General features: G+C 41.6%; 1 protein-coding gene across 1 annotated transcript in view; it reads left to right on the forward strand.

The window, feature by feature from the left end:
• ITPKA (inositol-trisphosphate 3-kinase A) overlaps window positions 1-25,886 on the forward strand; it is a 589,909-nt gene that overhangs the window by 292,115 nt on the left and 271,908 nt on the right. Inside the window, exon 2 of the mRNA XM_086937204.1 lies at window positions 14,450-14,549. Coding sequence (XP_086793330.1) covers window positions 14,450-14,549 — 100 coding nt within the window. The remainder of the gene's footprint in view (window positions 1-14,449; window positions 14,550-25,886) is intronic.

Below are 25,886 nucleotides of genomic sequence, written 5' to 3' on the forward strand. Positions count from 1 at the left end.
ATCTGACGCTGCTCCGCGATCTCAAAATCTGAAAGAACCAGTGTGAAACTGTATAAATACCATTTGTTGATGGGTAAAACAGCTTTACGACTCGCGCCCGTAATGTGATGACGTCATTAACGTGCGCCATGTGCGCATAAACAAATGCAGTGTCAACGTTTCAACTACCTCTCAATGGACATAAAGAAAATACTACGCCTTACACTTCATCTGTATTTACGAAGTTGCCAATTATATGATAGCATATCCTGTGCCAATAAAATTTTAGTATACATTTTTGATAAAAACAAACAACATGAATAAAATTAATAAGCGAAACAACCAAGAATAAAGTGACAGCATAGCATACTTATACATCGGTCATTTACCCCTCATCGTGTGGGCATAATGATAAATATAAATGAAAATGAAACCAACCATCATAGTGAAGGCTTAATAAATAAAGCTTACCCTACTCATAAATATTACTGATGATAGGGTCATAACTGTGCCCCTAGTACATGCTAGAGCCCCTGCCCGTATCCAATAAGCGGTATACCGGCCGGTACGATATATCAAGGATATATCAAGGATCAGACACGAGCCAGGCAACCAGACATAACTCATGATACCCTTCTAATACACCGCGTTTCTAAAATTATGGGCCCAACTCATAGGTTTCCCACTTAGGGAAAACCAAATTACAAGCAAGTTATTTTTAAAAAAAAAAGGAATTTCTTTATCAAACATGCTAGAGCAGAGCATTTAAAAAAATGTAGAATGCAAAGTCTTTGTAATTCTGGGCCTTGGTATGGTACATGTGTCTGGTCGATGAAACATACATTTTTCAGTGAACAGAATGCAGGATGGGCGAGACATGACTCAAATTGACCACAGTCATGATATAGTGATATTTCCCCCTGGGGTCCTAATAATGTAAGCTAACAGCAGCCATGCTTCCTGTGTAGCATCGTTCACGAGGGCAAGAACTGTTCTGAAACATGAGTACAATATAAATATTTTTTGCGGCCCATGCTGTCACCCCTCATTATCAGAAGGGTCAAATGTGGTGCCAGTGTATATAGACACTGACATATCTAGAGGAGAGGAAGATGGAGCGTATGCCCCATCTTAGTTTGTATTGCCACCCCACCCCCTTGAGCCTGGCCAACATATCTCTTGAATGTGCCAGAAAATCATACATACTGCCCCCTGCCATGCACATTAATTTGTCTTAATTCCTTTCACATCTTTGCTTAAAATGTTTACAAATCTGGTTCCATGTTTAAATATCGATAACAAAAATATGGTCAACAAAAATATCGATGTAAAAATATCAATTACAAAAGTATCGACTCCATATACTTAAACAGGTAAGTACAATAATATTGACTCAAAAATGTAATGTAAAAAATATAGATGTAAAAAATATTGACTTTAAAAAATAACATAACTTAAATTAAATAATTAAGTAATATTAATATTATTAGCAAAATAAATTAAATTAAATTTATATTTTAACTAATTATAACAAATAAACTTAATTTAATAAATATAAACAAAAAATGTGTACATATACATATATTTACTTAAATACATTTTATTAACTATTATCTTTATTTAATTTATAAACTTTAATAATTATATACAAATAAAATAAACACATATAAAAAACATTTTGAATAAAATAAAATATTCTATATTTAATTAACACATTAAAGTATTTTAAAAAAAATGCATACATTTAATAACAAAATAAAAACATTAGTAGTTAAAACATTGGATAGCGAAGGGGTAAAAATGACTATTCCCACTCCAGTGAGTGCAACAGTAGGGAAAGCGCTGGATAGCGTAGGGGTAAAAATTACTATTCCCACTCTAGTGATTACAAGAGTAGGGAAAGCGTTGGATAGCAGAGGGTTAAATATTACTATTCCCACTCCAGAGAGGGCAACAGCAGGGAAAGCGCTGGATAGCGGAGGGTAAAAAATTACTATTCTCACTCCAGTGAGTGCAACAGTAGGGAAAGCGTTGGATAACGGGAGGGTAAAAATTACTATTCCCACTCCAGTGAGTGCAACACACACCTAAAATTAATTACACAATGACAGTAAATATTTACTAATTAACTAATGGAAATTAATTTAAAAAATGTTTAATAATTAATCAATAAAAAAATAATTACTTACCACCCTTCATACCATTTACACATATAAACTCCACAACACACACCTAAAATCAATTAAACAATTAACACAATTAATTATTTATTGACTAATTGAAATTAATTAACAACGAATTATTAAAATATTAATAAATTAGCACATTAATTAATTAATAAATGTTATATAATGAAATTACTTCCCACCCTATTCCCCTACAAAGCCACAACCCGCTACGGAACTAATAACCCAAAATTTAACATAAAATAAATTAATAACTAGTACAATTACAAAACATATAATAAAATGACAAACAATTCTCATTAAAAACACTAAAATACATAACATTATTAATAAATCGATATTTTTGTAAGCTATATTTTTGTAAACTATATTTATTACAACTATATTTTTGTAATCGATATTACTTACCTGTCAGTCGATATTCTTGTCAAACTATATTTTTGTTGTCGATATTTCTTCCAAACGATATTTCTGCGGCGATGTTAATGTCCCACAATATTTCTCCGTTGATATTCCTGCTCTGCACCACATATCTATCTATCTGTATTTATATATTTAAGCACACATATTTCCTATATTGTTTCTTTTTTTTTGTTCCATTGTTCACCTGGGACATTTGGCACATCACTTTTTTGTACCTAACATAATACAATAATTTTCAACACAATGATTGACTGATTTTTACTAATTTGCATCCTTGAACAGTACAATTGTATTCTGCCATTGAGCTTGTCTTTTTATTGTTTATCCGCACATATGTCCAATAAGAACCGCTGTTGTCTCAATAGAGTTTGGTGATATAGAGGCATCTCGTAACTCTGCCCTTGTTACCTCTTTCACTCTAGATTTGTAGGGCCACTGCGTGGCATCACTGTCTTACAACATCATTGGGTAAATGTCCCATTACTGTCTGTTGCTTGGAAAGGACAAATGAACTTTCCCATTTCAAATTCATAATAAAATCTCTCTCACACACACACCCTCACACACACTTACACTTTGTTACTTTATAGTTGCAAGGTTTAGCCAGAAAAAAAATTAAGTACTTGCTAATCAATGAAGCAGTCATCTAAAAAAATGGTTGGGGCAGCCCGTAGTCTCAGCAAATAGTGCCTTGAGGCTCGAATTAGGGCTCACTAACATCTTATTTAAATATAAACAGAGGTGGTTCAATTTTTGAGCTTGTTTTTAAAATTTGAAGATGGCTCCTTTAGGCATTTAATAAAACTCCACTTACAAGGGAAGTATGCAGGTCAAAGCGCGCGATTGCCCGGAGGCGTCTTGGCGCTAAAGTTCGATGCGCTTCGGATTACTAATGTGGTGAACATGTAACATTCAAACAAAAATGAGCACTAAAACTTTTGGTAAAAGAGTGCTTGCTCGCTGAACAGCGACCTAGCTGATGTGCTTAAGAGAATTAACCTGCAGCACTTACAGGAGGCAAGAAACTGATGTGGGAGCACACTGCTTCACCTCCCAGCAGAGTCGCCCCTAGGCATCATGGTAGATGCAGTTCGATTTGTCAAGCGAGTACACTTGGAAAGTCTCTTGAGTGTTTCACCAGGTGGGTGCAGATTAGTGCTGGCCATCTCTGGACACGTGTTTCTGGATTATTATCCGTCATCAGCAGAGATTAGGCAAAATTATTTGGGGTTGCTGAGCAGGCTGCCGTATTCTGCTGATGACGGATAATAATCCAGAAACACGTGTCCAGAGATGGCCAGCAATACTCTGCACCCACCTGGTGAAACACTCAAGAGACTTTCCAAGTGTACTCGCTTGACGAACCGAACTGCATCTACCATGATGCCTAGGGGCGACTCTGCTGGGAGGTGAAGCAGTGTGCTCCCACACCAGTTTCTTACTTAGAGGAGGCAGACTATAGTGGCCCAATCCAGCCTCACCTGTGGGACACAAAAGGTAGATTTTTTAGGCGATGGGCCTTGAAGGTCAGGCTGGGTCAGGTCCCTTCCTTCATTAGGTGGAAGGAGATTGGACAGACGGGTCGGACAAGGATATCTGCCCTTTTTGCAAGCTTGATGCACTGTCACTTTCGCACATAATTGTTTTCTGTGTTCATTTTGCTGAAATAAGAAGTAGCCCGTTACTGCTGGTCTTCAGAAAGAGGCAGGTTTGTCGAATCAATCATTTGATGAGGATAATTCTGCAGTGTAATAACATGATGGTCTGTTGGACTTTAGCAAAATTCTTGTCTCTCGTAGCCAAAAGGTTAGCTACCACGACTACTTTGTAGTTATGGGTTTGTGTTCGTCATGTAATTGATCTTTTTAGTTGTAGCTCAGGTTTTGATGTCTGGAAGTACTGTATGTACACTTTCTAATAATAGGGATTTTTTTTTTTACTGTTATTTACTTTTGGGCCAAAAATGTTGGCCGTTCGGTCTTTATGAATTTTAGAAAGCCTCCATCTCTCAAAATTAATGAATGTGAACTTTTATGCAGATTTGCACACTTTGCTTTCATAGTGCAAATTTCTAGGACCTGTCTCGTGTTAACTCAAGTAGCCTCGGGTCCTTTATTGGGGTTTGCACTATAATTATCTTTTTAAGCTTTATGTGTCTACCTTTTTCCATCTCAGGATTTGAGGCCTGTCATTGCCTCTGCTCATTTGTTTCAGGTTAGGGTCAATGGTATTTTGCACTTGGATTGAGGAATAGTGTCCAACAGTTCCTCAATTTGAGGTATGTGCCTGTATATGAATATTGGGTGTCTTAATTGGTGATTTTATGACTTTTGTTGAATGTTATCTTTTTATGGATATGTTAGGATATGTGTGGTTCGTATTGCCTAATTGGCATTATATCAAACTAATAATTGATACTACTATCAAAGTGTGTGCACTTTACTCACAGACAGATACATGCATGACATAGAGAGAGGCGAAGTGGCAGACATGCAGCAAATGCAAGTGTTGTCATTAAATAGACACTTACAAAAAACTTTGCTAAGACTTCGTGCACAGAACTGCGGTTTAAATGCCGTTGAAGCACTACAAGAAAAGAGGAAGGTGATGGCAGAAAGTAAAACTTGTTGTGAGAAATAAGGATATTTTGAGCAGATAGCCCTCGCATCTCCCACTCCGGTAGAAGTTTCTCTGTCATGTGCAGCGGATGGAAAAGAGGGGGATGAATGTCAGCTGCAGGGCACAGATGAGGGTTACAGCGGGTTCACGAGGCGGGGGTGAATTTAGGATGTGCCCCAACGGATTTTCAGGAATAGTGCAATATTCCTGACATGGTCCTTTGTAAAGCACTAGAACACAAGCGAGCAACAAAGTGGTAGATGGAATGCATGAACTGATGTCATCCACTGGGGATTTCTCGGACCTCATTCACCCAGTGGGTCAGTCTAGACAGATACCAGGCACATTAGATGCCACGCTACCACGCTACCACGCCAGCCAGAATTCAGCTCTGAATTTCCCTAATGGAATGATATTACTATTGAGATTATTCTTGCTATGCGACCAGTATATCACTTACATGGACAACCTGCGATATGAAGGGAAATTAAATACATTGATTACCCGTCAGACCAATCCAACGAGACTATAGATAAAACATTAAAGTGCCTGACTACAGAAGGAGACACTGCACAACGTAAAAAAATCCAACAAGTATCAAAAAAGAGTGTCTTGTTTTGAGATAAAACAATAAACTGCCTGACTATAGAAGGAGACACTGCACAACGCAAAAGAATCCAACCAAGAATAAAAAGAGTGTTTTGAATTTGCCCTGAAGAAGTCCGCGAGGACGAAACGCTTTGGCTAAGGTTTTAATCTGTCTGAAAAATAAGTAAAATTGCCATTTCTGTTTTGATATTTGATTTGTGGTTGAATGTTTTAAATATACTAAGGATCACTTCCGATAAAAATGTTTGTTAATCGACTTGTTAATCGAAATTAAGTGTGCTGGACCTCTATGCTGTTTTGGAATTAGGAGATTTTGTGTATCTCAGGAGATGTACGGGTTTTGAGTCTCCGGTCCTTAGCACCTTGGGCACCCAAATACATATTACTCCACTAAAGATAGGTGCGATCTGTTTTGCCTCAATCCCCTTTCAATTTGCCTTGTAGAGACCAGGCACGTGCAAACCAGTCTTCTTCCTGCTCGGGTGAGGGCAGTCTGAGGCAGCTGCCAGGCCGGGTCCCTTCCAGACAGGAACATCAGTTAGGCCCAGTTTGACCTAGTCAGGGGACCTTGGCACAGGAACTTGCTAGATTCATGTGGCACAGCGAGCGAGGGGCTCTCGTCTGGCCACAGAATTTGCAAAGCACAGCATTGCCATCCACCTGGCCTATAGTGTAATGTGAAACAGTTTTGAATCAAACCTTGGTTTGCTGTGCAGACACTCCCACTCTTCAAGTTCAAAAGTGAGTTTATTAGGATAAGGAGTTGCGAGAAAATATGAAATACAAGAAAAATGAAAGTAAGAAGATAACATACAATATATGAGTTGGAATGAATACAAGTAAGGGTATAAAACAGTCAATCAAATATTTCGTTTGCAAACAACATAAGCATATTATATGTTACATCGGTAGAAAGAAAGGAAATTATACACGTTCTACAGAAAAATTATGATATAAAGTGAAGTATAGATAAAATTGTATAACAACATAAAGGAAGTCATGGAGGTTTAGTAACTTCTTGTTGCAGAGGAGCAGGGAGAGCAGAGCATCTAGCACAAGTATCGATATATAATGTAACCAGTGCCCACAAATTCAAACGTTTGGACGACAGATGTGCCGGATACACAAATGTGGTGTCTAACCTATGATTATAACATACGGCATACCACCATGCTTGATATGACATTTTTGTGAAATCTTTACAATTCTTAGTTATTTGTTGGAAGGCAAATGCTAATAGTAGGTCAATTACTTTTACATTAATGTCGGAACTATCCCATATAGGAGATAAGCTCCTAAAAAGTTATGCGGAATAGAGAATGAATGGCTGGCACGAAAAATCAGGTTGAGTTGCATCCACATCTTTTCTAAAAAAATCCGAACAAATTTACATGTAAAACGTAAATGAAGTAGGTCCGCATGTGGTAATGAGCAAGACCAAAAATTATGTGAGACATTAGAGTTATATGTATTAAGGGCAAGGGGGGATAGAAGGAGTCTGTTATATACGAAAAAAAGTGTTTGTGTTGTGTTTGCGGCTCTGGAAGATCTTCTGAGTTTAAGCCAGATTTTGTCCCAAAAGTCCACGGACCAAGAGGTGTCAAATTCCCCTTCTCACAATAATTCTACCTTAGTTTTGTCTCTCGGAATAGGTGAGCTGTGTAAAAGTTTATAAATTGTGGAAGCCTTAGACTCACGAAGAAGTAAGGAATACAAATTATCTGCATGAGTTAAGCAGACACTCCCTCTCTGAATTGTGAATTGTCTCTTCCGGTGATTTGACTCATGCCCCGCCCCAACTAAATCAAGTTGTACCTGCCTTTGCATAACGCAGGCATCTTAGCAATGCACATGCAGGCCTATAAATGTTAAATAAATTCAAGCTATCCATTGCAAGATCGCCTCTGCAACTCTTTACTAAATATGGGCCAAAATGCAGCATTTTGAATATTCCATTCCACCGTCCCCTCACCCTCAGGCCCACGTGTGTACAGTGTGCAGGGCTCTGCTTCCTCCCAGTTAGAATAAAGAGGCCCTCGAAGTCTTGGCAGACATGCTCTGCTTCCTTAGCTCTCCCTGAAGGGGCTGGAAGATCACAACTGCAGCCCGCCATTAACTTGTCCACACACTGAAGGCTTGATGGGGGCCAGGAAGCCAGGGTCAGCTGCTGATCTGCAGCCTTTCATTTAAAAGGAAAGAGCGAATGTCTCTTCTTCGGACATTCCACATCCTTGTCTTGGAGCCTGCCCATTCCTTGTTCACTTGATATGTTCTTGCACCTCGGTTCCTGATTTCTGCCCACACTGAGATTAAAACCTGGTGAAGCCCAAGAAACAATTTGGGAAAGTAAGGAATGCCCTGGACAGCACTCGGAAGTGGGACAGGCAGGGCGGCCTCCTGCTCTTTAATTATCTTTAATTGCAATTTTAATTTTATATTAATGTTACGCCAAAATATGTTTTCCGGAAACAATTGACATGATATCTCTGATTTTCCCATCCCATGGGGATTTCTGTGCACATTAAATAGGACATGTATTAAGCTTGGGACACAGATTCCTTTGTCGAAGTGATACTGTGGATAATGTGCACTGCAAACATGTCGGTTATCCTCAAATCTGCAGAGGCCAGTGTCTTCCAAATGTACATCGTGACGGTAGGGTGACCTGTAGTGTGTCGTTAAGGTGGAGAGAATGTCACAATCTATTGCTGGTGTTATTGTCATCCACAGCGGTCATTAGTTCTGGCGTTAGGCAAGACTTTTTATTTAAAACAATAACATATGTACAATATTCTTCTTTAAAGGGTCTTTCAGCAAGCGTTCTTCATCCATTAGCCTGTTTGTGTGTCATTCATATTTTGCTTCCGCCCACTTCAGCCACTGGATAACTTCACTTTGAGTAACTGCATTCTGCTCATTCTCGGTGAGCACATCCACACACTACCTGGTTCCCTTCTGTGCAAATGCAGCAGGACGCTTTATACCAGTGAGCCAGGTGATGGTACAGACCACATTCCACACTTTGTGAGTTCCTGTCTTTGGCCAATGCTGTTGTAAATTTCTTTTGGGGTGTCCTTTATCTGACTGCTGGTATTTCACTGCATAACAGATTACTAAGTGAATTCATAAGCTGACAATTCTTGAGAACATGTTTATTCTGAGCTCAATGTCACCAAAGGTAATTTAATAACTTTTGCCCAGGAAGAAAACCAGCATTTATTATGTTTAATTTGCAGCCCATGTAACACTAGTCTCTTTCTATCTTTCTTTCTTTCTTTTCCTTCATTTTTTTTTCTTTCATTCATCCATTCGGTCTTTCATGTTTCTTTCATTCCTTCATTATTTTTTCCTTGCTTTCCTTTTTTAATCATTCTTTCTTTCGTATTTCTTTCATTCTTTTCTTGCTTCTTTCCTTCTTTCTTAATTTTCTTTTTCTTTCATTCTTTCTTTTCCTTTTTCTTCCTTCATTTTTTCTTTCATTCTTTCCTTCTAGCTTGCTTTCTTTATTCTTTCATTTCTTCTTTCTTGCATTCTTTCCCTCTTATTTTTTCTTGCTTTTGCTCTTTTTCCTTTTTTTTGCTTTCTTTTTTCTTTCTTTTTTCTCATTTCTTCCTTTCTCATTTTCCTTTTTCCTTCTTTCTTTTTCTCTCTTCTTTCTTGCCTCCATTTCTTCTTTCCTTTTTTCTTGCATTCTATCCCTACATTCTTTTATTCCTTCTTGCTGTCTTCTTTGTTCTTTGTTTTTTTGCCTTCTTTTCTTCTTACTAGTCTTCCTTCTCTTGTTCCTTCTTTCTTGCCTTCCATCTTTCTTTGTTGCCACCCCTCTTTCTTTCTTTCTTTCTTGCTTTCTTTCCTTCTTTCTATCTCAAAGGCAGAGGCTGGCAGTCAATGGCACAACAAGGAGTGATTTTTGATGTGTGTTAGCCAAGACCTTTTTGAATTTTTTAAAATTAGGGGGCTCATTAGGATGGTAGGCGGACTTTGCCCGCCCGCAACCCTCGTGGAAAACGGGACCGCCCGTGAGCTGAGCGGCGGTCCCACACTATATATTAGGATGCGTCCGCTACAGTTGGCGGGCGCATCATGCATTTTTAACATTGTGGTGGGCGGTGCTCTCAGCACCGCCCGCCACAATGCTAAAAATGCTAATGCATGCACAAAGCTGCAGGCACCGCGCGGTGCCTGCCCATGTACCCATGGTACCCCCCATGTGCACCCCTCACCTCCCCTTCACCATGGGGGCCCGCAACGGGCCCCGAAGTGAAGACTGCATGCCTTTCCATGGCGGCATTGCCGCCACATCCGTTTAATCTCATTGTAATATGGCTGGCGGTGTCTGATAGACACCGCCACCATATTAAACCTTTCCGTCCGCCGCGGTCCCCACCGCCATGCTAATATGGGGGGGGAAATGGGTGGCGGTCAGACCTGGATGTCGGATGGATCGCCACCGCCCGCATGGCGGTGGCGATCCGACCGACATCCTAATGGGCCCCTATGTTTATGACTTTGTTGCTTATTGGGGTTTTCACCTTTCAGTCCCACGTCATCCATTTGTCTGTGGTTGTGTCATTCACATTTTTTTCAACACACTCGAGCATGCATCAGAGGGAACATACCACCCCACTTTAGCCATTGGCTGACTTCACTATGAGTTACAGCAGGGAGCCCTTTCACAAGGATCAGGTCCACACAGAAAGTAGTTCCCTTCAGAGCCAGGGAGTACTCTGGCACTGAGGGGCTTTTTTGACACCCCAAAATGTTTTGCATTAAGTCAGTTTTTTTTTAGATTGACTAATGTCCAGCAGGTTTCCTAACAATAAAGTTTTGCAAAACCTATGACAAAACAAAACAAGAATTGCCTAATGGCTGTCAGACCTCTTGGCTTTGCCAATGCTTGTTTTTTAAGAGATTTTGTTATTTTAACTCTTGTTTCTTCAGTAGTCATCCGTGACTTGTGAGCAATGAAGGGGAACGAGATCTGTAATGGTGCAGTGGGAAGCCAGAGGGATGAGGGGAAGAGCTATAGCGTAGGCTTCCATGGCAGGGAGATTAGGTGAGTCATATTATGAATCATAATATCTTTAATAATTCACCGGGAAAGATACAAATGTTGTGGTGGCAGATCAGTTTATTATCAAGGCTCTGCCCTTTTGAACTACTTCCTGTATCCCTCCGATTAGAAGACACTTTTCTCAAGTTCAGAAAACTGCTGAGGTTTCACCTCATCTGATAGCAATTTTGACCTGCACTTAATCTCGGTCTTCCCTTCCCCCCTCCCTCTGTAATGCCAACCTTTGGACTGGATATTAGACAGCAACAGGGATATAAAAAAGCAATAAAATAAAAATAGTATGTAAAATACAAAGTTATATTTATGTCAGCTCTAAAGATGCAGAGGGGTTTTGGGGTTCTCTGCTCAGGGTCATCTGGACCTTGATGGTCATAGGCATGCAGAGTTGGGAGAGACCGCATGGCCTGCAGGGCTGGTTGACCACTGGTCAGTTTAATTTCTGCTGTGTTGTGTGTTTTTGCGGGTGCCGCCTGACCTTCTGTAGGCATAGTGAGACCCTAAAGCGCAGAGCAGACGCAGAGCACTAAGTTACAGCATGTGTAGTGGGATCCAGATTGGTTACTCACCCTTCGCACAAGATGTCTAGGGCTCACCAGTTTAGATCAAGGTCTGGCACATAGTGGAGAATAGCAGGGTCTGTGCTGCCTCTATCCTCCTCGTGCCAGATCCTGGGCTGGGCCTTCCCACCCAAGTCAGGGCCACTCCCAGCTGTGGATCCGCCCCAGCGGTGTCTTACTGCTCTTAAAGCAGCGGAAAAATTATAATAACGTTATCATTTTACATACATGCTACGGGGCAAGGTTAGGGTGGGGCAAGGCTGGGGTCACAGGGAGGAGGAGTGGTTGGTGCACTATAAGGGCTCATGACCGTTTGGCCAACCGTCTCGGGCCGGCCAAACAGTCATGCACATTTAGCATTTCTCCATCTGGTTGTGTTGCACAGCTGGGTGGAGAACAGCCCCAAGGCTCCCAGGCACTGGCTGAGTGGCCACACAGGCCGCTCAGACCAATCACAACGCTGCTGTCAAGCTGGTGGCAGCATCGTGATTGGCTTGGGGAAGCCTGTGTGCTGCTGGGAGCCAGTAAGAGAAGAGGATGGAGGAGAAGCTGCGGCTGTAATCAGGTAAGATATATTTTTTTTATCCTCCCTCCCACCTTGCCCACCACCCCCGTTCCATTGGAGCCACCACTAGCCACTCCCATGGACAAAGGTCACACTGGACATGATTCCTTCATACTCCTTTTAGACTTATTTGGCCAGAAAGTTTGGAGACTCGATAAACAATAGAGCACAGAACCGCAGGTACATGTCAGTGTAAACTCTTCCGCCGTTTAAACCTATGCTTTGGTCAGAGATTTTAAATCACCCCATGTCAGGTGTGAGTAGTTTATTCTATCCTGGCTTTCCTTTGCAATGCATTGTTTGAAGTCCAGGCTTCATACAGAATAACTATAAGGACGAGAGTGGAAAGATAGAGGATTCTCTTACACGCGACACACTAAATTAATAGACCAGAGCCTAGTAAATGGGAGATTTCACTTTAAAATTGGAAGAAAGCGAAACTTCTGTTACACTGACCTAGTATTGTGTTATTTCAGTGATTTCGCTTTACACTTGTTACGTCAAATTCCTGAAATTACGCTATTATGACACATTGCATAATTAGATACAGTGTGTGGCAAAAAATTAGTGTACACACATGGAAACAAAGCGAACAGCCAGAACACAAGCTACTGCTGTTTGCAGAACATGTGTAGTTTGCACTTTTTTTTAGCATCAAATGCTTTCTTGTGTCCGAAATGGATGCAAGGATGCATTTTGCAATACAATATAGTACAAAAAGATAGTTTTGCACTTTACTGTATTGCAAGTAATTTTGTTTAATTTTCAAAAATTTTGCGTACTAAGGTAAATGCAAATTATGCAAATTTCACACACCTCTACTTAAAATCCTGTTTAGAAATATTTATTTGTCTCAAGCTTTACATGCATGCCACATTCATTGCCCTGTGGCGATTTCCAACCACTTTATTATACAGCTAGTCATGCATACTGTAGCTATCTCTGAAACTGATGTAAATCATGAACTAAGGGTTGGTAGTACTAGTTTAGAAATTCTGAAATAGCTAACCAGCCTTCTGTAAAGGATGATTACGCCACTAACCTTAGGCGTTTATTAGTGAAGATAGTGGTGGCAACAAAATGTGCTGCATGAGCACTTGGCTAGTCTGTACTCTGATACTTTTCTGAATTTCTTCTACCTGTAATTCAGTCTGCCAATCTGGTCCTGCGGCTGGATCTTGAAGTCATAACCTGAAGCCAGGATTTATACATTTTTCTATGTTTCTAGTCAGGTTCTGTATAAGTGAAGACAATACCCTTTCAGGCTTAGATTGCTGCATAAATACTGAAAAAAAGAAGCAAGTGCCTCTGAGGAGTTCTCAAGTTTAGGTGGAGAGCAACTCCTTTATAGAGCACCCTACACATCACTGACACGCTGAATCGGCTCACCTCAAAGTCTGGTTCTCTATTAGAGTTTGTAGGCATAGGATTAGAACAGTGGCATCCATGCCGAGCTCGATACTGACAAAGGGCTAGATGTAGGTAATTTCTATTTACAGATTCCTAAATACCGAATTTTACCGATTCGGTATTTAAGAATCGGTAAATAGTATGTAGGTGAAAAATCTGTAATTTTTACCGATTTGGTAATATTCGTTATTACCGATTTACTATTTACCGAATTGGTAATAAGGAATACCTTCCCATTCATTCCTATGGGCCTGGAGGCCCATAGAAATGGATAGGAAGCCATTCACTATTACCGATTCGGTAAATGCCGCATCGGTAATAGGGGAGCATATTTAAGGGTGGCAGGGTGTCACATTGACACCCTGTTGCACCCCTGAATCGTGCATGTGTGCACATGTGGCACACATACATGCCCTAAGGGCATGTATGTATGCCTGCCACATGGCACTTTTAAAAAAGCACAAAATTGCTTTTTGAAAGGTATTCAATATTTACCACAAACTTGTAGTTGGTGGTAAATAATGAATCCTTAAATCAAAAATGCACTCACTTGAGTGCTCCCTACATAGGATTTAAGGATTCGGTAATTTACCGATTCGGTATTTTAAGGATTCAGTAAATTACCGAAACCTTAAATCCAGCCACCTACATTAGAAAAAGCTAAAAAACGGTTAGTAACTGGAAATTTACCAATTTTCGGCAATTACCAACCGGTATTAAGCTATCTACATATGGCCCAAAGTCTTTTGTTTTGAAATTAAATTGTCTTAACTTATACTGGGTCTTCCTTTTATCTGCACAAAGCTATACCTATAACTAGATCTAACTAGAGCAAAACACGTGTCAGGAGTTGCTTTTATTCATTTAAGGTTGGCTTGGATTGTATTTTAGCAATCCAAAGCTGCAATACTGTGCCTGGAGTGGCAAAAGGCTTTTGTCATTGTAGTATTTTTAGAAGAACAAATCAGCAATAAGAGCTGCTTTTTGCCTTTTTGGCCTAACCTTCATCTCTTTTCTCTGCTTACAGACTAGATCCTGGCAGAAACTGAAGACGATAGTGAACCTTCCCTCCATCATCAGCCCTTTCAAAAGGCGCTACTCCTGGGTGCAGTTGGCGGGACACACAGGTACGCTCTAGATCTCTTGCTTTCTTCTATCTGCACAGTGTTGTGATGGAACCCAGCATAAGAATTGTCTACTTTTATAAAATTCTCCAAAAGCTGGTCACTCGTGCGATAGGGGTTCCAGATTCTATGTATGAACTGCATATCGACAGCACAAACTCTATTCAGCGTCTATTTCCTAAACATTCCGGATCCATCACACAAAAGCCCAGGCAGCTTCAAGCACCCCTTGTTCTTTGCAAAAGAGTAAACTTGTGAATGATGAACTGATTGAAACATTCTTAACCTTTGGACAATCATTTATGCAGCATTCTACTACAATATTTCTTAGCCCATCTTTGCCATTACTGAAAAGGGTCAGCCATACACACAGCAGTTTCGCTTGGCATTACCCAGCAAAGCACCCTACTCCAACTTGCTAGATCTCATCACCGCTGAACCAGAGCACAAAACATCACAGATACGTTTCGGCCATATTTGTTTTCATCAAGTGAACTCAACGCCCTGTCTGTGTGCACTCTCTAAAGAAATGGAGGCTTTGCCTCTGTAGCATAGCAAGTTTGGGTCGTTGTCTGTGCCCACCCTTTCAACCGAGGGAGTGGCACACACTGGGGTGCAGCTTATGTCTCAGTGGCCTAGCAAGCTCAGAACCCTGTTTGTTTGCACCCTTCCATCTTAGAGCCGATGACGGGGTGAGAGACACAAGGTGCATTTCATTCTCTCATCGACTCTCCGGTGAAAGGGTGGGCACAGACAGGGTCCTGAGCTCGCCATGCAAGAAGACGCAAGCTGCATCTCATCCCTTGTGTGCTCTTTGCGTGGCGAGTTCAGGGCCCTCTCTGTGTGTACTCTCTAAAGGGATGCAGGTTGTGTCTCAGTAGTCTAGCAAGTTTGGGGCTCTGACTGTGCTTACCCTTTGAACTTCCAGCCCTCCCTCAGCATGCACTTAGCATATACCTGTCTCCAGTCATCTGTCAGCCTGTGGCTAACATCATCCTGCCCTTAGCTCTCTGCCAGCATGCAGGTAGCACCCACCTGCCTCCAACTCACTGCCCGACTGCAGCATGCAGACCCCTGCCCCACAGCCCTTCATCAGGATGTAGCTACATCTACCTGCCCCCAGCCCTCTGAGAGTGTGCATGCCTCTGGTCCTCTGTGAGCATGAGGCTGACATCAGTCAGCATCTATCTGCTATCAGCCTTCTGAGTGTGTGTCTCCCTCCATCCCTCTGACAGTGTGGATGCCTCCAATCCTCTGTCAGCATGAGGCTGACATCAGTCAGCATCTATCTGCTATCAGCCTTCTGACGGTGTGTCTTCCTTCAGTCCTCTGCCAGTTTACGACTCGCATCTGCCTGCCCTTATTCCCCTGTCAAACGTATACAAAACAGTATGTTCCCTGTGTTACTATAGGCAAAAACATTGAACCGCTCCCTATCAATTGTTTAACTAATGGTGATACAACCTACATAGACCATAACATCATTGTCCCACACACAGAATATCTTTTAATGTTTTATTATTCAAAATCACTCTTTTATTATATTCTTTATATTTATGTTTATCGATAAGGCATTTCAGATATGGATCACTGAAATAATATCGAGGGACAGAATATCGACTTTCAAAAATATCGTTGACAAAATATCGACAGACAGAATATCGAGTTTGTATGTACAAACAGGTAAGTACAAAAATATCGAGTACAAAATATCGTTTACAAAAATAAAGTTTAAAAAAAATCGACTTTATTAAAAAAGTGTTACATTAAATTAATATTAAAATGTAATTACTAAAATATACTTAAATTAACTTATAATAATTAAATAATAAATGAAATTAATAAAAATAATTTTTTACAATCATATTTGTTAAAACATATATATATAGTAACATAATATAATTAAATAATATACTATAATATTACCGTACGATAGCAGAAGTGTTAAAAATACTATTCCCACTCCAAAGAGTGCAAGCGTAGGGAAAGCATTGGATAGCGTAGGGGTTAAAATTACTATTCCCACTCCAGTGGGTGCAACAGTAGGGAAAGCGTTGGATAGCGTAGGGGTTAAAATTACTATTCCCACTCCAGTGAGTGCAACAGTAGGGAAAGGGTTGGATAGCGTAGTGGTTTAAATTACTATTCCCACTCCAGTGGGTGCAACAGTAGGGAAAGCGTTGGATAGCGTAGGGGTTAAAATTACTATTCCCACTCCAAAGAGTGCAACAGTAGGGAAAGCGTTGGATAGCGTAGGGGTAAAAATTACTATTCCCACTCCAGTGGGTGCAACAGTAGGGAAAGCGTTGGATAGCGTAGGGGTTAAAATTACTATTCCCACTCCAGTGGGTGCAACAGTAGGGAAAGCGTTGGATAGCGTAGGGGTAAAAATTACTATTCCCACTCCAGTGGGTGCAACAGTAGGGAAAGCGTTGGATAGCGTAGGGGTTAAAATGACTATTCCCACTCCAAAGAGTGCAACAGGAGGGAAAGCGTTGGATAGCGTAGGGGTTAAAATTACTATTCCCACTCCAGTGGGTGCAACAGTAGGGAAAGGGTTGGATAGCGTAGGGGTTAAAATTCCTATTCCCACTCCAGTGGGTGCAACAGTAGGGAAAACGTTGGATAGCGTAGGGGTTACAATTACTATTCCCACTCCAGAGAATACAACATTAGGGAAAGTAAGTACTTCATAAATAATTAAAAAATGTATAAATGAATATCTATTAATAATTAATAAAAAATAAATAAAATGTGTATACAATATAATAATTCATATATTAAAATTACTAATTAACAATAATTATTTCAATTGATTACCTATTAATACTAATTAACAATAATATTTACAATTAATTATTTAATAATTAAAAAGTATTTAACAATTATTTGAAATTAAATAAACATAAATAAATGTAATTAATTAATTAATTATAATTTAATCACTTCCCACCCAATTCCCCTATAAACTCACAACCCGCTACAAAAATAAAATAGTAAAATTTACATAATTACCAATTAATCAATTAATTAAAATTAATTTCCAATTAAAATTTAATTAATTAACTATTGTAAATTAATTAACAATTAATTTAAATTTACTATCGATAAATACATTTAAATATTTAATTAATTATAATTAAAATACTTCCCACCCTATTCCCCTATAAACCCACAACCCGCTGCAGAATAAATTACGCAATAATTATAAAAACAAAAATCATTAATAAAAATTAATTATAACATAAATACACACTTTTCACACATATTATACCATAAATATACACTATAAAAATTAGATATTATTAAAAAATCGATATTTTTTACTATCTATATTATATACTTCGATATTTTAACTTTCTATATTTTTAACAGTAGATATTATATCACTTACCTTAAAAACGATATTTTGGTCACCTATATTCTGTCCTGTCGATATTTTGTCCAGTCTATATTTAAAACTCGATATTATGTCCAGTCGATATTTTGGAGTCGATATTATGTCTGTGCACCTTCACATATCAGTTAATTATATGAAACCTTTCTTATTAAACATCCATAATGAAACAGCAGCCCCACTAAAATGTAACATACACAAAATGACAATGAGACACCACAGATCACGTACATACCAATCATGGCATACCTAAACTATTTAGACAAAGACACAACCAACATAACAATGCATAAGTCAATAAATATCAACATACAAAGTTTATAAATAAATTCAAAAGCACAAGCGCCGACGCACGTTTCGGAGTGGAACTATATCCCAACAGTTCCTCCGTCAGGGCGCAGAGGGTATGATACAAGTTGGTACTCCAACAATACTGGTCATTTGTTTAGAAAGTGGTGTGGGGGGCTTCTTGTCACAAATTAATCAATTTTTTACACACAGTACGTTGATTGACAGTTCATATGTGCATAACCTTGAGCAGACTGTCAAAAACCAAAATAATGTCCAGTAAACGAATGGAGAGTAACTAGGAGTGGGACAATAACTCCTAACGCTCAGTGCTGTAATAACTCACACGAAGGCTGATAAACTGGAAACAGTGGACGATCAAGCACTGTGTGATCACATGTATGTCTCAGTTCCATTACCATGGTAATCTCCCTCGTCTTTCCGAGAAACTTTATACTTATAGGATGTATCACCATTAGTTAAATAATTTATAGGGAGAGGTTCAATGTTTTTGCATTCAGTTTAATTCCTGCCTTCCTTTCCCTTTATTTAGATACTCAGGGACCCTCTTGTGTGTTCACTGTGTTACTATAACCAAGCTGTATCCAGCTGATGAGCCCATGACTAGGGGCGAAACCGGTCCTGGGTTGCTTGTATACCAGTTCAGGGAGGAGCTGGCTTGGCAGTTCCGACTGGACTGTTCCGACTGGAGCAGGGTCAAGACTGATTTGCATATAGCTGGGTCCAAACTGAGGTGGCATGGTGTGCAGAATAATGATGGATTGGGATGCGGCCCGAGTAATTACCAGTGTATGAGATTAATTCAAGCTCTCGATCCATCACTTTTTTGTATGCCTATTCTCCTATCAGCATGTGGCTAACCTCTGCCTGCCTCCAATCTCCTGTCAGCATTCGGCTAACATCTGCTTTCTTCCAGTCCTCTGTCAGCATTCGGCTAACATCTGCCTGCTTCCAGTACTCTGTCAGCCTGCAACTAGCATCTGCATGCCTCCAGTTCTCTGGCAGAATGTGGCTAATATCGGCTAACATCTACCTGCTTCCACTCCACTGTCAGCATGTCTTCCTGTAGTCCTCCACTTTCAGCATATTGCTAGAATGTATTTGCCCCCTGTCTACATGTGGCTAACATCTGCCTGCTTGCATTCCCCTGCCAGTGGGCAGGTAACATCTGCTTGCCTCAGCATTTGGCTAACATATGCCTGCCTCCAGTCCTCTGTCAGCATGTGGATTACAGTACCTGCCTCCAGTTGTCTGTCAGCACGCAGATAAAATCAGCTAGTATCTGCCAGCCTTAGCCCTCTGTCAGCGTAGCAGTCTCCAGTCTTTTCAGCGGGCACTTAGCATCTACCTACCTCCTTTGCTTTGTCAGAATGTGGCTAACATCTGCCACGGGCACCAGAGACCACGTCCATGGCAGAGGAGTACATCAACTTTGTGCTGCTCCAAATCACACCTGCCCCAATAACAATAGATGAACTGGTACAAGAGACAATGGATGATGCCACACTACAAGCAGTCAAAGGCACAACACAGCAACAGAGATGGAGTGATGTAAACAACAACAGTCCAATGAGCGAAGGGGTAAAAAGGGAGGAAATGCTGGCATTCAAACAAATACAAGAGGAGCTGTCGGAAATGGAATGAGGAATTCTACTTCGAGGAACAAGGATAGTAATACCAAAAATGCTACAGCAGCAGACAATAAGCCTGGCCCATGAGTCCCAAAGGAGTATAGTGGCAACCAAAAAGAAGCTAAGGGAAAAAGTATGGTTCCCAGGACTTGATCGCTTGGTAGAAGACATGATCAAGAACTGTCACTTATGCCAGCTAGTGGTCAGCAAAACAAGAACAACTATGCATGTCTGACCCCCTCCCCACCCCCCTGGGCGGTGTGGCTGATGCTGGTAGCTGACTTCAATGGGTTGCTGTATACCGAAGGCTACCTGCTAGTAGTCATCAACCAATACTCACGGTTCCCCATAGTACGACAAGTGTCATCAACATGAGCAACAGCCACCCGACCAATACTAGATTTCATATTTGCAGCATGGGGCGCCTCGCATACACTGAAGACAGACAATGGACCACTATTTTCAGTAGAAGAATTTCCCATGTTCATGGCATACCTGGGAATACATCATAGGAAAAAAAATCCTCTGTGGCCGCAAGCAAACCGCATGGTAGAAAGGTTTATGGGGAACATTAAAAAGGATGTCCAGTGGGACAAATTGTTGCAAAGCTCAGTGGGCCAAGCACTGTGCCAAATACTGCAAGACTACCGCAACACCCCGCACAGTTCCACGGGAACATGCCCGGCAGACCTGGTGCTGGGGAGAACAAGCCGAATGAGATTGCCTCAACTGGAGGCAAAAGCGCCAACTGAACACAGCAACATTGCTGAAATAGATCAAGAGGCAAATAGGAAGATGAAACAGTACACCGATGCACGGCGTCATGCCACAGCATCTGGATTGAAGGATGGTGATTTAGTGCTTCTGCGTCAACGGCAATCAAGAGAGTCGGACATCGCCGTCTCAAGTGAACCATTAACGATTGCAAACGTGAAAGGGCCCATGATAACAGTGGAATCAGGAGTTTACCACATCACCAGAAACAGCTCACACTTCAAAGGATTTAAAACATCAGACGATGATGAAGGAGAGACAGCGCCAAGGAACAAAGCAATGATAACAAAAGACGGAGTTGAGGACGGCATGGGAGGGGTGCCTCACAGCAGCGAAGGACTGGACAGAGCTGGAGCTACAAGGAAGGTACCGGAAAAGGAAACAGAAGTGTCCTGCCTAAAGAGAGTGAGCAGAAAACCAAAAAGGCTAATTTAGGAACTATAGCGATGGGACAGAAGGTTGCCAACGTCAGAGACAAAGCAAACAACTACAACAGTTGTTGTCAGGACAATGGGTGTGTTTTTAGTTTGTGACTGTGTTTTCTTCTATTCCTTTCATTTCTTGTGTTTTCGGTTCTCTTCCTTTTTTTCTCGCTCCTGTACTCTCACTGGTTTTCTCTGCATTGTTTTCTTTTCCAGAAAAGGGGAAGATGTCAGAGTGATGTGCAGGTGGGTACTAGGACCCTGCACAGGACACAAGGAGAGGGAGTTAGCCACCGGATACCACTTCCGGTCAGGGAAGGGGGACAGGGCGTTACGTCACATTCCAAGGACGAAGTAGATAGTGCCTGCGTGTACTACAAGGCAGATAAACAATGAAGATGACTTTTTACACCTACCTGTGTTCCTGGGTGCTCTTTGGGTGCAACGCAGGATATGAGACAGTCCTCTGTCCGCATGCAGCTAACATCTGCCTACTTCCAATTTTCTGTGAGTATGTGGTTAGCATCTGCGTTACCCCAGCCGTCTGGGAGCATGCAGTTCACATCGGCTAGCATTTATCTGCCTCCAACCCTCTGTCTGTGTGCCTGTCTTTTGTCAGTATGCGGCTAACATATGCCTGCCTCAAGTCCTCTGTCAGAGTGCAGCTAACATCTGCCTGCCTCCACTCCTCTGTCAGTGTGCAGGTACAATTGGCTGGTATCTTTTTGCCAGTATTGGCAAACAAGCACGATTACCTTGTAGTCCTATTTTGAATAAAGTATGCCCTTATAGGAAGAGCTGCACAAGCTGCACTGCTAAAACAGAGTTACTTTGGCAATTGCTACAGAGTAGAATCTTCTCACCTACCTTTAAATGGAAAATAGCACCGAACTGCATATTCTAAAGAAGTTAAAATGCCTGCATCACTAACAGTCACCAACAATGAGCATTCTAGAACGTTCCTTTGTTTTTTGCTTTACAAAAAATAGGAATTATTTCCCATACAAAGATTGGCACAGTCCAGGGATATGTAAGAGGGTTCAGTGGAGATAACCTCTGTAAGATTGGAGGCAGTAAATTATAGATCTTAATTTGAGGTAGTTGCTGTAATGACTTAAAGAGCTAGGTTGGATGAAAATAACGGCTTTTCTACTTGCTCTAGTCATAGACAATCATCATTCCAAAAATAACTTGAAAGGATGGGTCTTCAATCCATGTCTGAACGCAGGGATGGCAGGCATTGTTCACAGTTGTATAAATGAAGAGTTCCAAACATTTGCGGAAGCACCATAGAATGATTGCTAAGGTGTTTGAGCCATTCAGGAGTTTGGTTTTCCAAGGGAAGCGTTTTCTTGATCCGTGCTGCTCTCGCTCTGCCTGAGGTCATCATAAGACGTGCTAGGTAACTCGGTCTTCGGTCTCTGTCTGACACAGGTGATATTTTATCTGTCAATCAATATGTTTATTTATATATTTGAGTGGAGAGCGACCTGATTGATATTTTCCCCTCTTGAGCTCCTTGTTGTGATTACAATATGTTATCTGTATCTGTAGCGGAAGCCAGTAAAACTCCCACTAGCAAAAGGCAGATGTGGGCGACATCCTTCCAAGATGTTGGATGAGGAGTTGCGAGGTCATCAGTTTTTAGTATGAGCCTAGACAGTGCTTGTGCTGTTGCTTAATGACCTGTTGTATATTCTTTATAGTGTTCAACTCCGTCAATGGTTTACATTATCACCCCCACCCTGTCCCTCCCCCTCCCCCTTCCCCTCCCCACGTCACCGCCCTGCAGGAACTCCTACTACCAACCCCAGTTGTTTTCTACAACGCAAACCCAGCCAAAAGGCAGCAGAGTGCTGTGCATGGTCAAAGACAAGCATAGCGTCAACGAGTAATATAAGAGAAAGCTCGGTTGTGGATGGTTAATGCATTGTGATGTAGTCTTCTTTAAATAGGTGAGTCTTCAACTCTTCCCTAAGTTCAGGAGGTCCTGATGGCTCAATGATTAGAGCGGCAGATCCTGATGCAGAGGTCTAGACCGGGACCAGGGTTCAATTCCCAGCCTCAGCGGGTCTTGGGCTCTAAAATTCCACGGACCTGATAATTCTCGCCTCTGTGCCTATTCTAATCATGGAGTGCAACTCTGGGCGATAGCTTGCTTAATCTCCACAACGGCCCCCACAACGCTAAGGATGCCTGGCCTCCACCTTGGGGGTTCCCAGGAGTGGACGCCTCACAGGGAAAGCCAGGATGGGTTCCACAGCGGTATTCGTACAAGCACCTGGAGACCCTTGTGGGTGAGTAGTGCGCTACACAAGTATTAATTTACATTTTACATTTTTACGGGGATGTCATTCCAGATCCTGGGGCAAGGGTGGGAAAGGCTTGATTTCTTGTATGTCCGTGTCATTCAAAGGTTGCCCTTGTGTTTATCCATCCCAGTATTTCATTGTTATAATTTTGCACCTATATGTCTACTTCTATTAGGAGGGATCACAGGGTATTCAGTAGAATTCAGTAGTTTGGGATGACATTCCAAACAGTTGAGGAGGTTTGTGGATTACTGTTCCCCATCCCTTCTCTCAGTTGAGCCCTTCAGACTCCACCGCGCGCAGTTCGGTGCAGCTTGTCTGAGTTGGTGGTTTTGACATTTCTGGGTGAATCCCAGTCGAACCTCGAGCAACAACACAGACTAAACTCTACTTTCTGTGGATAGCAAACTCTTGCAAAACTGAGGAGAACGAGACCCAATGCTTTACACCTTCACGGAAGGTGCAGCAGACACCTAAAACCCGGTAGCAGCTGGTAGGAGCATTCACAGTCGCGTGCTCCAGTCCGTGTCTTTGGAAATGCTGTGTGGTCTGCCTTGCTGCAGAAATTAAGCACGTTCAAGTTTCAAGTTTATTTTTTATAATTGATTTTGACCTCCCCCGAGGTCAACAACATAATACAAAAACAACATAATGCAAAATCCTAAAATAGTTCATGAGAAGGTGGTTTCATGAATACACCCTCTCACAGTTACAAATACAATTAATGCATTACTTAAAAAGCAGATGAAATAAGGAAACTTCCCCTTCGTTCCTTGCCTTGATAGCCCTTCCGTGGGATTTACACTGGGTGCTGCTCAAACAAGCTTCGACAATGGCTCGGTTGCTTCAACCCTCCTGGAGCAACCTGTGCCGCGTCCAGTGTTAAGAGTATTCCCTTGTGTTGTGCCAGGTAGAGCAGAGTTCAGGCGAGGCCTCTAGTTTCAGCCTCGGAGCCTCGTTTAATAATTAACCAGCTGTGCTTTATTCCTGCTGCTCGGAAAGAACACGCTCAGGCGGACACACACAGTCAAAGATGCACACGCAGGTGCAACCACGGCCACGTGCAGCACACACATAAACGTGAGAGCATCCTCACACGTGAACACAAACATAAACACGCACACACACACATATGTATGAAAACAAGCGTGTTGACAGATGCTGCCGTGCGCAAATGCATCACACACACACGTATGCAGATGGCGCGCGCGCACACACATAAACACGAGAGCTTCCTCACACGACACGTGCAAACAAACATAAACATGCAGATGCCAACACATCCACACACAGACACACATACATGAACACAAACATATAGGGTCAGATGTGGGCATGCAGACATTCAGCACACACACGTACACAAATGCACACCGATGCAAGCAGGCGTCCACACAACCGTGAGTATCGTCACACGTGCCTACACACAAACACGCAGATACAAACACAGACATGCATGAACACAGACATGTTGTCAGATATAGGCATGCGCACATGCAGCATACACACATGCATACGGACACAAAGATGTACTCCCAGGTGCGAGTTAAGCCCGCAGGCGCGCGCAGTAACAGCTGCCAGGCCTGAGCGCGCCCCCTCTGCTGTGCAGCGCGTGGGCGGCTGCCGTTCCCAATGTCATTAGCACACCTTGTATCCAAAGCTGCTTGAAGCATTAACAGCGCGAGACTATAACTTCCAGGTATGCAGCGCTGTTAACCTCAAGGGCTTTTATTGGCAATGACGTTGTGCAGAAGCAAAATGAGAATAAATATGCTTTGGGTCTGAACCATAATGCTTCTAAAAAATTAATAACAACAGAGCTAAGATATGTTTCCTATGATTAAGGGCCTAGTTTAGTGTTTGGTGGACGGACTACTCCCCTCAAATGTGGCCATCAAATTGATTGACAGTCGGCCCAATCTTAGTTTTCCACTGGCATCCCCTCCTCCCCCCTGCTCTGCTGTCGCAAGCCTTACACAGACCAACGGACGGTACCCTAGGTCATCCACCTATTTAGGATGGACGTTCTGATGTATGTCTTTTCAGGAAAAGCCTGGCAGTCTAGTACAAAAAAATTACGACCATAGCAAGGGAGAAAACTCCCAGGTTGTTAAGGTAATTCGTTTTTTGTTTTTATAAAAAAAAACTTTCTGCTTTAGAATTTCATTTTTTTTAAAACAAGAAAGTTTGTTGAGGACCCGCATGAACCATGGTGGCTGCGAAGCAAACCTTCAATGCCCTCAGAGGAGCCACCATGATGACGGCTCCATTGAAGGCACAGAGATCTCTGCCAGGCAGGATCGGATGTCTAAATATGGCAGACTGTCTGCCAGGGCAGCAGAGTACACCCCCCAACTGCCCATGCAGAAGGAAGTAAATCCTGCCAGGGTTTAAATGACCCGCTGACTAATGTTTTGTATGTCAGTAACACCAATATACCCCTGTGCAAATATTTTTGACTTCGCTCAGATTGGAATACTAATTCCTCGGCTCCC

The sequence above is a fragment of the Lissotriton vulgaris genome, chromosome 9 (genome assembly GCF_964263255.1).
Source record: "Lissotriton vulgaris chromosome 9, aLisVul1.2, whole genome shotgun sequence".
Lineage (NCBI taxonomy): Eukaryota > Metazoa > Chordata > Amphibia > Caudata > Salamandridae > Lissotriton > Lissotriton vulgaris.